Here is a 16,303-nt window from a genome sequence, read left to right as displayed (position 1 = left end):
CGGATAAGCCACGTGAAAATTTTATATTCCTATTACTTTTTGTTTTATTATTTCTATAAAAAAATTAATATAAAATATTAACGTGGCTTAACCATGATCACACATCACAGGAAGGCATAAGAAAAGTATGAAAATAGAAGGGCAGACAATCCACCTCTATATGATTAACCTCAGAAAGAGTAGGAACATTTCCCTTTTTACAGAAAAGAAAATATAAGCAAGTTTTGACTAACAAAAGTTTAATACAATATTATAATTTTTCACCAAATCAAAAAGAAAAGAAAAACGAAAAGTTTGGATGCATTATACAAACAAGCATCCCCATGTGTCCTAGTCCCCATCAGCATTTCTCTCTCAATTCCCCGTCAACATGGGAAACTCCCGAGTCCCCATCAACATTTTTCTCTCAACTCCAACGTGCAGCGGAGCACGAAATCGTGAAGCTTCCCCCCCTCTCTCTCTATCATGTCCCCATTCGACACGTCCATCCCCCAAATATTTTAAAACCCTCATCCCCCCAAATTTCTCTCCTAAAATTTTATCATTCCATTTTCTTGCATCACTCCTCTTCCTTTCCTCCTAAATCCTAGGCCAAACAGAGACGTTTACAAACACAAATAGCATACCAAACCCCTCATAAACCTCTCTCTCTCTCTCTCTCTCCTCCAATCATCATCATATCATGAATCTTCATTTGTGATGATGTTTTAGTTTATCAACCTTCTTGTGGTCTATAATCCTTACTGGGTCGTTTTAGTTTATCAACTTTCAACTCCTTATCTTCTCCACTCAGATCCGTCTTATTCTCATACACACTTCATCCTTTTCGCCAGATATAAACCTCTGAAACCTCTCCGCTCAAAACCCGTCTCGCAAAACCCCATATTTTCAAACCCAAGTGCCCATTTCCCACAACCATCATGTGCATTTCTCCGGCCACCAGTGGAGGAGTTCGGATCCAACAGAGCCGTCGGCTGCCGGATTTCCTGCAGACTGTGAACTTGAAGTATGTGAAATTGGGTTACCATTACTTGATAACCCATCTCCTGACTCTCTGTTTAGTTCCTCTAATGGCGGTCGTCGTCATCGAAGCCTCCCAGATGAACCCTGATGACATTCACCAGCTCTGGCTCCAGCTCCAGTACAATCTCGTCAGTGTCATCATTTTCTCTGCTATGGTTGTCTTTGGATCCACCGTTTACATTATGACCCGCCCGAGATCCGTTTACCTTGTGGACTATTCATGTTACAAGCCGCCGTCGCATTTGCAAGTGAGATACCAGCAGTTTATGGAGCATTCGAAGCTGACAGGGGACTTCGATGAGTCATCGCTCGAGTTCCAGCGCAAGATTCTCGAGCGCTCTGGCCTCGGAGAGGAGACTTATGTCCCTGAAGCAATGCATTACATTCCGCCGAGGCCTTCGATGGCGGCGGCTCGCGAGGAGGCAGAGCAGGTGATTTTTGGTGCATTGGATAATCTGTTTGCTAATACGAATGTTAAGCCCAAGGGCATTGGTATTCTTGTTGTGAATTGTAGCTTGTTTAATCCAACACCTTCACTGTCGGCTATGATTGTTAATAAGTACAAATTGAGGGGGAATATTAGGAGTTTTAATTTGGGGGGTATGGGGTGTAGTGCTGGAGTTATAGCTGTTGATCTTGCTAAGGATATGTTGCAAATTCATAGGAATACGTATGCGGTTGTTGTTAGTACTGAGAATATTACTCAGAATTGGTACTTTGGGAACAAGAAATCCATGTTGATACCCAACTGTTTGTTCCGTGTTGGTGGGTCGGCAGTTTTGCTTTCGAATAAGTCCGTGGATAGGCGTCGGGCAAAGTATAAGCTTGTCCATGTTGTGAGGACTCATTGTGGCGCTGATGATAAGGCATTTAGGTGTGTTTATCAAGAGCAGGATGATGCCGGGAAAACTGGGGTTTCATTGTCCAAGGATCTCATGGCAATTGCCGGTGGGGCTCTTAAGACTAACATCACAACATTGGGTCCGCTTGTCCTGCCCTTAAGTGAGCAGCTTCTCTTCTTTGTTACTTTAGTTGCGAAGAAGTTGTTCAACGCGAAGGTGAAGCCTTATATACCAGATTTCAAGCTTGCTTTTGATCATTTTTGCATACACGCGGGAGGAAGGGCTGTGATTGATGAGCTTGAGAAGAATTTGCAGCTTCTACCAGTTCATGTTGAGGCGTCTCGGATGACTCTCCACAGGTTCGGTAACACCTCGTCTAGTTCGATTTGGTATGAGTTGGCTTATACAGAGGCAAAGGGGAGGATGCAAAAGGGGAACCGTGTCTGGCAGATTGCTTTTGGTAGCGGTTTCAAGTGTAACAGTGCAGTGTGGGAGGCTCTTCAGAGTGTAAAACCTTCTCCTCATAGTCCATGGGAAGATTGCATTCACGGGTATCCGGTGGAGACCGTTGCCTAGCAGAGCTCAACCACAATCTGCTCAGGGACTGAGTTTATAGCAAGGAAACATTAATCGATATGCTGGTCAATTAATCTTGTTATTTTTCTGCCTCCTTTATCATTAGTGTTCCCTTTTTTTTTTTTTTTTTTTTTTTGACTTTTTTGACTTATTGGGCATGTTATGTGGTATTTGGTCATATTAGTCATGATGTTTTTCATTCCCTTTGCTCATGTTAGTCGAGTAGACTCAGTTCCCGAACCTTGGCTCGGCTCTTGCTCGTTGATACTTTGCCGTTCATGCTTCCCCAAATGTAGTGTGATTAGTATGGTTTCCTGCAGAGCATTGGAGGGCAATTGGAAAGCTAAAATGTATATGGATATCTGTTGTTTGAAAGAATTTCATATATATGGATATCTGTTGTTTGAAAGAATTTCAATGTATGAGTTCCGTTGTGAGAAATAATAGCTTGAGATATTTTAAGTCTCTTGATCTTTTTCTGTGTGATTTGTATTTCGATATGGCCTACAAATGCTCTTGAGAAACTTCGTTACGGCCTGCAATTGGGTTCGCGGAAACTTTCGAATTACAAGGAATTGCTTCTGCTAGCGCTCCCTTGTGATATAAGACATGTCTAGTGATCTGTGTGTTGATGCTGATGAATTTGGTTAGATACTATAAAGTGATATCCCTTATCCTTGAGAAGGGATTATCTTGTTGAAGTATGCCACATCCTTCATATCTATGAGGAAAGAAGAGTTTAAATATTATAACCCCACTCCAATTATTACCGAGATTTTTCGTATTAAAACTTCACACTTAACGGATTGTGCATGTGGTAATTAACAAGTTGGAGATAATATCGATGTTGTTGGAAGTGGGTATTTGACCCGACTCTCTATAATTCTACAATGTTCCAGTGCTGCAGGTGAAGATATATCTCCGTTTTATGTCTGGATTGCACGAAACTTGAAAGTGACGTTTTTCTACTCTTTACCTAACTTCCTCTTGCTGTTATTAGGGTTCATCACCAAATCTGTATAGCATCATTTTGCTTTTGATTTCAGGTTATGGATGTGGATTGTATTAGTCTTATCTGTATATTTTGGCAAGTGCCAACTAAGCTCTACATCTGTTTATTGCTTTCAGACAATAAATTGGGGTGATTATATGCTTCTATGTAGAGCGCATTTTAAAACTAATTTTAAACATTAAAATTATAAATAAATACTCAAACCCAACAGCGTTTCAAGTTCCTCACCTACCCAACTCCGGCAAACACGGATCCACGCCCCGCGACCAACTGTATGCTACCATGCTGGGTAGGTTGCACTCTCTCTCACAAGTTCTTGCTTCTTTGCATTTAAATTTTTCTCACGAGAAAGAAAAAGATGTTGTCTGTCTCCCAGGCGTGGGGGCAACTTAATCTTACAAAGCTCGGACAAATCACTAGCACTTGGGTGGCCTGAAGCGTCTTTACGCAGCTAGTGGATTCTTTTTGGTTATGGAAAATCCATCACTAAAACTTGGGTGGCCTGAAGCCCTGATATGCATGATTTGAATTTCTTATTCTTTTTCTGATATATAGATTGAGATAGTTTTGGAATCTTGACTAATATGTTAATATATTGATAACTTACATACATGAGTCTATTTTCTTTTCTTGTTTGTAAATTGTAAAGTTATGTTTAGGGATAACTTTTTATTGTATATTGTTCTCTTCTTGGGCAAAGTTTGGGTGAGTGAAAATTCAACTATCTGTATATAGAAAGGGGTGGATTGTATAAAAGTCGTTTATTCATTGCTGGATATAAAGGTGTGACGCTTGCCCACACATGTGAGGATGACTTGTGTGTTTTACTTGAATAAACGATGGGAAAACAACATACACTGAATTAGGCGTCTCCACGCGTGTCTCAAGTTCTCGCAAAGGTTTGATAATTACAAATTTATGTTGGATTTTTTTTTTTTTTTTTTTTTTGAAATATCATATAAACTTACACGTATTTTTTTAATTTGGAAAAGAGACGTCCACGCATTTTTTTAATTTGGGAAAGAGACTTACACGTATTTTTTTAATTTGGCAAAGTTTGGGTGAGTGAAAATTCAACTATCTGTATATAGAAAAGGGTGGATTATATAAAAGTTGTTTATTCATTGCCGGATATAAAGGTGTGACGCTTGCCCACACATGTGAGGATGACTTGTGTGTTTTACTCGTATAAACGATGGGAAAACAACATACGCTGAATTAGGCGTCTCCACGCGTGTCTCAAGTTCTCGCAAAGGTTTTATAATTATAAATTTATGTTGGATTTTTATTTATTTATTTTTTTTTTGAAATATCATATAAACTTACACGTATTTTTTTAATTTGTCATCTCATCTTAACTCTGTTAAGTTTTTTATCCAAAGGAAGGTTATTCTGGACTTCTAACCACATTTCACAAGTTTATTTTTTTATTATTTTTATACAAAGGTATATGTACGCTAGGGGTGGGCAATTAATTTTGCTCTCCAAATGTGTTAGGTGGAGCAAAATTAGTCTCACTAATTGGCTACGTGAATGGTACTCCTCAACAACATTCGTAGAGACACAAACAAGTGCATAACCATTGATCTCTTCTGTCAGACGGAAGTAGATTCTTTATGGTTGATGCTTGGGAACATTATCCGTTATTCTTGAAGTTTTAGGTCATAGGTGTCAGAGATCACACTTCTAGCTATGATGGCACCCTTGGGTAGGCCTTGATTCTATCATATGTTGTAAAATGAACTCGAAAGTGTGTTGTGAGAGAGATACATTGTCATGCCCTAATCCCGACATACGTCCAAGATCAACATGTGACGTTACCAAGTATCCGCATCTCAAACATACCCCGCCTCCGGGATATGGCAAATCACAACTCGAGAATTGATCCGTATAGTAATTTTTCGTATACTTTATGCCTGCATCTAACATCCTCGTTAGACTGCCTACGTACCCTAAATAGGGATCAAACCATTCGTAGTTCACCTTCATTATACTTGAACAATCATCACATAATTCACTATGTTTCAATATAGAACCACACTACAGGCATGTAACATCACGAGGAACATTTGACAAAGCACAACAATATTCTCTAACCACATTGGTCAACGAGTCTAATCATAGTCATAACAACCATATCCAATATCATTCAATAGTCACACCAGCAATAACACGTACAAAACATTGAAATGCAGGGCTAGAGCGACACAGTTTGGCCTGAAGCATACATCTCCGAAGAATAGGATCAAAATCAAAGAACCAACAAGTCAAATGATGCAATTTCGGACCACTCAACGAAATCATCAACATCGAGTTCCGGACCACTAAGTGGAACCAAGACACCAAAGGGATTCCGGACCACTCAACCGAATCCAACTAAAATATGGTACCTACCGAAATGTCCCAAGTACCACTAATCCTCATCACCCCTGGTATACGTATGGTCCCCTATCGCGGATATACCAAGCAGAACCATAGGCATAATCTCATCATGCAGGCGGTGATCACCCATCGCGGATATGCCAAGCATGATCACCTTTGAATAAGTATAGTTGCCCATCATGGATATACCAAGCAGGACCACATCCTAAGTCTAGGTTGTGATCACCCGTAGTGATCACCCATTGCGGATATACCAAACATGATCACTTCTAGAATGCGTATGGTCCCCTATCGTAGATAAACCAAGCAGAACCATAGGCATAGTCTAATAACATAGGTAGTGATCACCCATCACGGATATACCAAGCATGATCACCCCTAACAATCCCTTATCTTGGATATACCAAACAAGATTGTATCCTATAGCTCTCGGTAGTGATCACTCATTGCGGATATGCCAAACATGATCACTCCTAAGATGTATATGGTCCTTCATCGTGGATATACCAAGCAAAACCATAGCATAGTCTATTCGTGCAGGCGGTGATCGCCCATCACGGATATACCAAGCATGATCACCCTTGAAATACGTATGGTCCCCCATCGCAGATATACCAAGTATCACTGCTACTTGATGCAATTAGTTTAGCAGACAATCTACCCCTACCTTAATCCCTATGATTTCCAAGATAGGCCCACCATGCCCTATTAGGTCTCTAGTCGTGCTAAACTCATCATTTACAAATGATTCGAAACATTTTATCCGAAAGTCAACCTTCGGTTGACATGGTCACTTGTAGGATTGACAATACTACCTAACTTAGTCTAGAAGATCCACCCACCAGATCTCCGATCCATAACTTCCCAAGAGTTTCATTAAGCTTCTAGAACAACATCCTAAAGTTTCGTAATGATCCAACATTCGGATCTCCGCCAATTGATAAAATTATACGGTGATCGACGTTTAATTTTACAAACTTAGAAAACCAATTCGGGAAGATCTGTAAGTCAGATTCCCAATCCGTCAGTTCCTAATATCTTCAAATATTATGTACTATTACGTATTTAAGTTTGTGAAAAGAAAAAAAAAGATGCCCTGTGCGGGCACCCAAATTGGAGTATCATATTTCTTTTTCTGTTTTTGGTGAGAAAACAAATTGTAATATCATTAAATATAAGAATACAACTATAAATTTGCATAACTGGTATTTTATACAATTCTGTACAAATGTTGGAAACAAACTTTAAAATGTCTTCGAACCCTTTGTTTCCAAGAGCTTAATCATCTCAATAACTTGAATCTAATCATCAGTTGCAGCCTGTACCCAAAATCAAACCCACAAATTTCATAAGAATAACGTTAACTCAAGTCCAACTGTTAAAGTGATTAGAGTTGAGAACAACACTAAGATATGATCATATAAATACCTGGGAAAAGTAGAATTTCAAGGGGGTTGCAGTCATAATTTACCATACAAAAATCTCAACAAATTCACTGCAACCGTTCTGCAACTTCAACTAAGAACATATAAATTGACAAGTTCATAAATATGTAGACCACCTTCAACCTTGAAACAACAAATGATCTCCCAATCTACGTGGGTATTCAAGAATAAGATAAAGAAAGCATAGATACTATATTTATGACCAATGGGCAGAGGGCAAGATACAAACAAAGCATTTACATATGAATGAGGGAGAACAACAATGAGAATGGAATCAATGAAGAGCACGCGCATACTCACACATATAAATGCATTAATATTTTCTCCTTTTTCAGAAACTCAAAAAACCAGGAAATTCCAATACAAGAGTTTAGAATAGAAACATACAGTTCTTCCGAGAAGGAAAGCAGCCCCTGCACCTAAAGTGGCTCCAATTGAATCAGCAACAAAGCCAAAAGGTAGCCCAAAATGATAACCACCACCGAGCTGAACCATTAAAATGAGGATTCACATAAGGGTGCAAATTTGCAATTAAATAAAAATACAAAATTTCTTTTTTGAAAATATTTCCTCTCTGTTTCGCCCTAGACCATGAATTGATATTGCAGAATATAACAGTAAAAGAAAACTATAAGTGAATTATGCAAAGCATATGCTAGATCATTAGTCTACAAGAATTGAAGTGCAGTAACAACAATTGCTAAGGCATCAGACAAATGCTTACAGTAAGTACTGCATGTTATATCTTTAACACTTGCAGGATTAGACTGAATGTAAAACATATATATAAAGACACTTCATACACAAGTAGCTGTACAACTAGTAAGTAGACCCAAATGCTTGCAGTAAGTACTGAATATAACAGGATTAGACTGAATGTAAGTGGTCTTAGGATCTCACCTTAAGCAGAAAATTTGCTCCGGCCACAAGACAGTCCATTTCATCTGCCTTTCAAGAGAAATCCCAAGCTTTTCTTTAAAAAGATCTGCGTACTTGAATGCCCCACCACCTATGGCCTGCTCACCATTGTCACGAGTCAATAAATTAGCTTGTATACATGCCAGAAAACAGTGATACAATGGCCAAACCAAACAGTTTGTTTTTACCTTAATAACAGAATTCGTGCTCCCAGAAGCTCCGTGTTGTTCGGAGCCTGAAATCATCTACAACCATAAGCAATGACCCAAAACCAGAAAATGATAACTACAACTACTGAACAAGCAGCTATATTCAGGGCATATAAGATCTATTTTTGTATGTAATTTTCAGAAGTTCAAATCTTCTGAAACTACAAAAATTTTGCAGTCGAAAATATGGGTACTAATTACTTAAGCTGAAGTAGTTCATTTACTAATAAAAATGGTAGTTTGAACTTTCAATCCAAGATTTCAACATCAACACTTAGTTTAACAAAACAAGGTTAAAAAGTCTCAATTAGTGAAAAAATGAATCTTCCCATATCCCAAGTTGATTGAAACGAAAAATGATACAAATGAATCAGCAGATGGAAAGCAATCAAATACTTCTTAAGCATTAAGCATACCAGTAAGGCGAAGTTGCTTGGATTGAATGAAGTCTATACAGTCATTGATTTTCTGAGTTTCAAATTTTGCAAAATGGAGCTGCCTTTCAAGAACAGGACGCCCTCTATCGCCATTAGAAGCTGCTAAACTCTCATTCGAAGAAGACGAATCGTCACTGTTCGTTGAGAAATACACCAATTTATCAGAGAACCTGCCAACAGACAAAACAAACACAAAAAAAATCGAAAAATCATGAGAATTTGAGCAATTGGACTCCAAAAATTAAATAAAAAGCCAGGGTTTTGAAATCTCTGTAATTCCAACGTCCCCAATTTCCATTTCGGGTCGGCTTCCTCTTGATTTGAGCCTTTATTTTGGAAAAGAACTTACACTGGAGGGCAGCCCACGAGGAGAGGATCATCTTTACCTCATGGGTCGAGGTCTAATTCCGGCAAGCTTGGCCGTAAATTGGCCGGAAAATCCGCGGTTACCGTTTTTAGATATGAAATTGAGGAAATTTGGCTTCGAATTTGATGAAACTAACTTGGGAGTTGGAAAAAGGACGGGAAGAGGATTTTGGAGGTACAAGTTGACGGTCGTTGGTGTTCTCATCGCTGTCGTTTCTCTTCGACTTCCGTTGTCGGCGCTGTTGCGTGGAAGAGAAGAGGAAAAGGAGAGAGAGAATGAAGTGAAGGAGCTGTTGGACGTTTGTGAAGGGGAGAGAGAGGATTTAGCTCTTTACTCAAAAGCAAGACACCAAGCTGGAAGGCACCAAAAATAAAAGGGCACCAACCTCAAATTTGAAGGTCACTAGTATTAGCGACATTAACTAAAAAGACATAAAAAAGAGTCAAGAGTGTGCAAATATTGGTGTCCTTATAGCCACTTTCTAGTAGTGAGAGAGAAGAAGGCCCTGCTGCGATTGTTCACTTTCATAGCTTCATGACTTCATCAAGTGGGAATTCTTCCGGTTAGTTTGCTTAATGGATTAAGGTTTTGTGTTTTGTCTAGTTGTGATTCATGAAACTAAACCTTTGTTGTGGTTTGATGGTTTATAGAGCGTGGTTTGATGGTTTACAGAGCTGAACCACAATCTGGTCAGGGACTGAGCTTATAGGAAGGAAACATTCATAGATTTGCTAGTCAATCTATCTTGTTATTTTTCTGCCCCTTTTATCATTGATTTTTTTCTTCTTTTTTGAATTATTTATTTATTGGGCAAGTTATGTGGTACTTTGTTACGGCCTTCAATTGGGTTCGTGGAAACTTTCGAATTACAAAGATTTGCATTGTGATATAAGACATCTTGTGATCTGTGTGTTGATGTTGATTAATTTGGTGAGACACTATAATGCCATGAAGCAGTTCCAGCTAGGGCAGCTATAGTTTTATCGTCGATTATTCCTTGCTCTTGAGAAGGGGTTATCTTCCAGTGATGCAGGTGAAGACACGTTTCCGTTTTATGTTGGGATTGCTCGAAACTTGGAAGTGACGTTTTTCCACCCGTTACCTAACTTCCTCTTGCTGTTATTAGGGTTCATTACCAAATCTATAACTCATCATTTGCTTTCCATTTCAGGTTATGGATGAAGATCTGGATTCATCTCATCTGTATATTTTGGCAAGTGCCAACTAAGCTTTCCATCTGTTTACTACTTTCAGATAATATAGACTATGGTGATTATATGCTTCTATATAGGGTGCATTTTTGCTCAGCCACATTAACTTTAGAGTATGCTTCCATACACCAATTTGTTTGCTTTGTGTCTCATATTCTAACCCTAAAGAAATGAAAAACCCAAACCCAACAATGTTTCAATTTCCCAATCGAGCCAACTCTAACAAACACCCATCTCACAAGTTCTCACTTCTTTACATTTCAATTTCTTCTCCTTTTTTTCATGAGAAAAAAAAAAGGTGCTATGATCAGTCTCTTACGTGTGTGGGCAACTAAACCTTACGAAACTCAGAGAAATCACTAGAACTTGGGTGGCCTGAAGCTCTGTTATGCATGAATTGAATTTCTTATTCTTTTTCTGGTATACTGATTGAGATATTTTTCAAATCTTGATTAATATGTTAATATATTGATAACTTACATACATGAGTCTATTTTCTTTTCTTGTTTGTAAATTGTGAAGTTGTGTTTAGGGATAACTTTTTGTTGTATATTGTTTTCTTCTTAGGCAAAGTTTGAGTGAGTGAAAATTCAACTATGTGTATATAGATATGGTGTTATTATTTGCATCAATAATTAAAAACTCTTTTTTTTGGGTCATTAAAAACCGTTCATTTTGATAAGGGTTTTTATTACAAATGGTCCTGAAAATTGACCCTCACCAACAAGATAGTCCCTGAAATTGAAAATCAATCAATCTAGTCCCTAAAAATTGATGTAGCAAATCAATGTGGTCTTTCTGTCACAATTCTGTTAAAAATTCTGTTAAGTGCGGATATGGCACATAAATGGGCCCCACAAAATTCACGGGTTTTTGTCACAAATGGTCATTGAAATTGACCCACACCATCAGATGGTCCCTGAAATTGAAAATCGATGAATGTAGCCCTTGAAAATAGGTGTCGCAAATTAATATAATCCTTCCGCTACAATGGATTTATTTTTTTATTTTTTTTATTTTTTATAGTATGGCCTACTCTGAAGAGAGATTCATTCCATAAATTCTCAAAGGCACAAGGCTTAACCAAGGCCTAAGAGGGATTTTGGAAATAGTTTTCAACCAACAATAGATGCAACTCGGTTATAACCTCATTATCACTAGGCAAACCTATCTACTCTTTGAGTTATTAGACCACTAGGGAAGCACCAAACAAGCTTTCCAAGATTAAGGTTGTGAGGATGTTGATCGCCTAAATGTTAACGGTTATATCCCAGAAGTCGTTGCCAATCAGCCAAGCTGTCACCAATCCAAGTTCAATTCAGTGAAGTGTGTCGAAGTATGTAAAGATGGGTGTGTTGAGATATTTTTTTAGAGAATAGACAACGAAGGAGGTAGATGAATGTGGACTGGGATCGGAGGTGATTATTGGACTGGGTTTTTGAGTTGACTTTTTATTAACTATTAAATTATTAAACCTATTTGTAATTTTGTTTTAATTTACTTAGACTTGTGTGACCCATTTATGTGTCACACCAACACATAACAAAATTTTGACAGAGTAGCGACATAAGGGCTAGATTGATTTAAAACACTTACTTGCGGGACTACATTATCGATTTTCAATTTTAGGGACCATTTTAATGTCACGGGTCAATTTCAAGGACCATTTTGATGTTGCGGGTCAATTTCAAAGACCATTTGTGATAAAAAAAAAAAATGAAGGACTTATGGGACCCATTTATCTGCCACATCAACACTTAACGTAATTTTTAACAAAATTGTGACTGAATGACTACATTGATTTGTGACACCTATTTTCAGGGACTATATTGATTGATTTTCAATTTCAATAATTATCTTGATGGTGAGGCTCAATTTCAGGGATCATTTATGATAAAAACCTTTTTGATAAAAAGGTGTGACGCTTGCCCACACTTGTGAGGTGACTTGTGTGCTTTACTTGTATAAACGGTGGGAATTCAACACACTCTGAACCGGGCACCTCGCGCTTGTCTCAAGTTCTCTCAAAGGTTTTATAATTACAAATTTATGTTGGGAAATTTTTTAAAATGTCATATAAACTTATAAATTAATTTGTCATATGAATTAAAATTTTTAAGCAATTTGTTATGTGAATTTTCTGAAATTGTTAATTTGTCATCTCACCCTTATTCTGTTAAGTTTTCCATCCAAAAGAAGTTACTTTAGACTTCTAACCTCATTTTCACAAGTTTATTTATTTATTATTTTTATACCAAGATATATGTATGCTAGGGCGATAAATTGCTTTTCAATTTTTGACTTCAAATTGGTTTTCAACTTTTGACTTTCTTTTTATAAGTTTTCTACTTATCTTCTAGTACGAAAATTACATGTCACTTTCATTTCATAAACTTATGGTGAACTTCTAAAAAAATACACTAGGCTCACTAATATGAAGTTTAACTAATTTTAAGTTTTGAGAATTCAACATGGTCAATCATGTTCATCAGGAAAAAAAAAAAGGGGAGTTGAAATGTCTGAAATAACCTTGAAAATCCAAAATAATCTTGAAAGAGACCAAAGTGGGGAGTTGAAATATATAAAATAACTTTGAAAATAAGTCACATGCCTTGCACATGACTTATTTTGAATAAAAAACTTAACGGAGTTAAAGTGAGATAACAAATTAATGATTTTCAAAACTTGATATGACCAACCTCTTAAATTTTAATTTATTTGATAAATTAACAAAAAGTATAAGTTTATCTGATATTTCAAAAAATTTCCAGACCTAATATGTTAAATATATTGATAACTTGCATAAATAAGAATAAGCTTGATGGTTAGCTATATAAAATAAATGCATGCATGAATACCTTCCAAATGTAAGATCATGGAGTGCTGTGATGACAGTGCCTAGGTCGTGTGGGCACCATGCGATTACAATGCTCATGCCATGGTTGATTAGTTGAATGGTTGGCAATGGTCGATGGAAAACATGCAGTACCGATAAATGATAGGTAATAGAGTAGCATACACAATAAACGATTCGGTGTTTCAAACAAGTACTAAAATCATCATTAATCATATTGTTTCTCATAGGTGATTTTTATAGAAATGATTTTTGATGAAGGACCTAAAAACTAAAGGGTTCGGGTTGTTTTAAATACAATGTGGAGTGAGTCTCACAAGAATGTCCCCAATAAGCATCTCAAAGAAATTAGAGATTCTCTCATGTCATCAACTTTATCACGTGTCAATCATTTATTGAACAAATAATGCACTTTTTCAACACATAATAAATATTTATTAAACTGTAAAGCAACTATCAGATGCCAACTTGTCTTTATATACAATGCCGGGCCATTATTTTGTTCCCTTGTGTTTGTGAGAGAGAGGGGGAGAGATGGGGAACATTGTTGCAGTCGGCAAGTTTATTATGCATGGGGTTAGTAAGCTAGTAGGGATGATATCCCAAACTGTGGAAATCGAGCCAGGAACTGTCATGAACTTCTGGATCCCCAGAAAAATTACAGCAAACCAAAAATCCAACCCAGCCGTGGTATTCATCCATGGGTTTGCAGGGGATGGCATCACAACATGGCAATTTCAAGTGCTATCTCTTGCCAAAGACTACGCGGTTTATGTTCCTGACCTTCTCTTCTTTGGCGGCTCCACAACGGATAAACCAGATAGGTCACCTGAGTTTCAAGCGGAGTGTGTGGCAAAGGGTTTGAGGATGCTTGGGGTGGAGAGGTGCACCTTGGTGGGGTTCAGCTATGGAGGCATGGTTGGGTTTAAGATGGCTGAGTTGTACCCTGATTTGGTTGAGTCTATGGTGGTAACTTGCTCCGTTATGGCTTTGACCAGGTCAATCACCAATGCATCTCTTGAGAGACTGGGGTTCAAATGCTGGTCAGATTACTTGCTTCCCGACTCGGTTAAAGGTGTGAGAAACATATTTGAAATTGCTACCTATAAATTTCCGCATCTCCCTGATTGGATTTACAAACACTATTTGGAGGTATGTTATTTTGGTTAGATAGTTAATTATGCTAACTAAGTAACCCACGCATGTTGATCTGGAGTAGTACTAGTTTCATGCTTCTTTTGTGGTCTTAAACATTTGAGTCAATGGCTGCAGGTTATGTTTGAACATAGAAAAGAGAGCGAGGAACTTTTAGCGGCATTGGTTGTGGATGACAAGGACTTTGCAGCTGCTCATTACCCACAGGTTTTCTTCATATACATTACAGACAATCTAGTAATATGAAGAGCTGTTTGATAACCATTTCGTTTTTAGTTTAGTTTTTATATTTTTAAACTGAAAACTTGTTTAGTATTGAAAACCCAACACTAAATCTATTTTTGTGAAAAACTGAAAACTGAAATGGCTATTAAACGGGTCGTAAAGCAATAAAAAAAAGTGATCTATCAAATGTTTTCTCCAAAACTTACTTTGATACAAATGACTCATTTTCTTGCAGCGGGTGCATCTGTTGTGGGGAGAGAATGACAAGATTTTCGACATGGAAACTGCCAAAATCCTCAAGAAGTATGCCTAACTTGTCTAAGACATATACATTATTTTACTCATTCAAGAACTTTCACTTTAATATTAAACTTAAAATGGATCAAATCATGGAGATTGCTAAGGGACCATGTTTTTAGACTATATTTTATCATGTTTTTAGACGATACGTTATAGACTACATGATGTGATGTGATTGATGATTGGATTTCTTCTTTAGTGCTTTTAAAAAGAAATCCAATGATTAACTGCTACGTCATTTGGCTTACAAAATATGGTTCAAGACTTCATGTTTTTGGCAACACTTAGTCATTGAGGTTATAGTCATAAAAATCTTTCTGATAATCCATTTATTTTGGGGCCTTCTGATTATATTACAGCCAACTAGGAGACAACGCAACTCTAAAGTCAATAGAGAAGACCGGCCATCTTGTTCACATGGAAGGACCATTTGTTTACAACAGGGAACTCAAGAAATTTCTCTCTTCTCAGTTAAAAGAAAATGTGCACGAACTGTAAGCAAACTTTGCAAACACTTAAACTCAATAGTATGAAATTAAATCACTGTTTTAAAAAAGATAACGTGATCGATACGTGGTTCATTTTGTGTCGTAAATTGTTATTGAGGTTGGTCAAAAAGCCCTTCAAAGAAAGAAAATACAAAAATTGTGAGCTGATATCAGGCAATCGATTTCTTTCTTCCCCCAGCTACTTCTTTGCAGGTTGTGTTTATTTTCTATGTAATAAAATATTTGAGCCACAGTTGTATGAATGCATGTTCTACACTTTTGCTAACGTTATTGATGATGAAACAAAGACGATATTTTAGATGTCAATATGTTATTAGTTTACTAGAGCATTTCCAATAGTATTTTTTTTTTTTAGAATTGTTATTGGCACTTCAAAAATCTCATTTCACACTCCAAATTTTCTATATTTTGAAAGAAAAATACATTTGTGAAGAGTATAAAATGAGATTTTTAAAGTACCAATAACACTTTTTTTTTTATTACTTTTAATCATGTGATATTTTTAGTATTTCTTTTTTGAGAAAAAGTGAACAAAGACACATTATCATAATAAAAAGAAGAGTAAATTACCTAAATCACCTCAAATTATTGGGGCACTACAATCTCATACTTAATTTTTAAAACATCGCAATGTCTACCTTATCTTGTGAAACTCCATCAATTTGACTTTCAATTTTTCTGTAAACTACAGACGTGGCTAAAACGAGACCTATTGATTTGACACGTTGACTTTCATACGTACCAATTTTTTTCTTTTTCTTCCCTTCCTTTTACCATTTTTTCCCTTTTCTTTTCCTTTTTCCCTCCCGACCTCTGCAAAATCCGTGTCGACGTCCAT

General features: G+C 37.1%; 2 protein-coding genes, 1 long non-coding RNA gene and 1 pseudogene across 5 annotated transcripts; 2 read left to right on the top strand and 2 right to left on the bottom strand.

Moving 5' to 3' along the window:
* The first annotated feature begins 668 nt into the window (after positions 1–668).
* Positions 669–2,918, top strand: LOC137729523 (3-ketoacyl-CoA synthase 4-like). Its single transcript, XM_068468495.1, has one exon. It carries the CDS (start codon positions 921–923, stop codon positions 2,439–2,441), a length of 1,521 nt encoding a protein of 506 aa, XP_068324596.1. The 5' UTR covers positions 669–920; the 3' UTR covers positions 2,442–2,918.
* A 4,041-nt stretch (positions 2,919–6,959) lies between these two features.
* Positions 6,960–9,942, bottom strand: LOC137730156 (uncharacterized). Of its 3 annotated transcripts, XR_011068091.1 has the most exons (7): positions 9,194–9,942; positions 8,824–9,014; positions 8,387–8,433; positions 8,181–8,296; positions 7,668–7,766; positions 7,264–7,353; positions 6,960–7,154 (listed from the first exon to the last, which is right to left on the bottom strand). It is a non-coding gene; the product is annotated as an uncharacterized lncRNA (long non-coding RNA). The 3 variants fall into 3 exon arrangements; XR_011068090.1 differs by having other exon boundaries at positions 6,960–7,353; positions 9,194–9,941; XR_011068089.1 differs by having other exon boundaries at positions 6,960–7,766; positions 9,194–9,939.
* Positions 9,943–11,461: 1,519 nt separating this feature from the next.
* On the bottom strand, positions 11,462–11,591 carry LOC137730360 (U4 spliceosomal RNA; annotated as a pseudogene).
* Positions 11,592–13,809: 2,218 nt separating this feature from the next.
* Positions 13,810–15,746, top strand: LOC137727360 (uncharacterized). Its single transcript, XM_068466224.1, has 4 exons — positions 13,810–14,428; positions 14,549–14,638; positions 14,892–14,959; positions 15,316–15,746. The coding sequence occupies exons 1-4, from the start codon at positions 13,811–13,813 to the stop codon at positions 15,452–15,454; spliced, it is 915 nt and encodes a 304-aa protein (XP_068322325.1). The 5' UTR covers position 13,810; the 3' UTR covers positions 15,455–15,746.
* Positions 15,747–16,303: the final 557 nt, after the last annotated feature.

The sequence above is a fragment of the Pyrus communis genome, chromosome 3, assembly GCF_963583255.1.
Source record: "Pyrus communis chromosome 3, drPyrComm1.1, whole genome shotgun sequence".
Taxonomy (NCBI): Eukaryota; Viridiplantae; Streptophyta; class Magnoliopsida; order Rosales; family Rosaceae; genus Pyrus; species Pyrus communis.
Note: the sequence above shows the minus strand (reverse complement) of the source record. Positions and strands in the feature narration are given on the sequence as shown.

What these genes read in the sequence shown, in the direction of transcription:
- LOC137729523 (XM_068468495.1), top strand. Translation starts at nt 921, where the DNA reads ATGTGCATTTCTCCGGCCACCAGTGGAGGAGTTCGGATCCAACAGAGC.
- LOC137727360 (XM_068466224.1), top strand. Translation starts at nt 13,811, where the DNA reads ATGGGGAACATTGTTGCAGTCGGCAAGTTTATTATGCATGGGGTTAGT. An exon ending in CAGCTGCTCATTACCCACAG is followed by an intron (nt 14,639 to 14,891) that starts GTTTTCTTCATA and finishes ATTTTCTTGCAG; the next exon opens with CGGGTGCATCTGTTGTGGGG. An exon ending in ACTGCCAAAATCCTCAAGAA is followed by an intron (nt 14,960 to 15,315) that starts GTATGCCTAACT and finishes ATTATATTACAG; the next exon opens with CCAACTAGGAGACAACGCAA.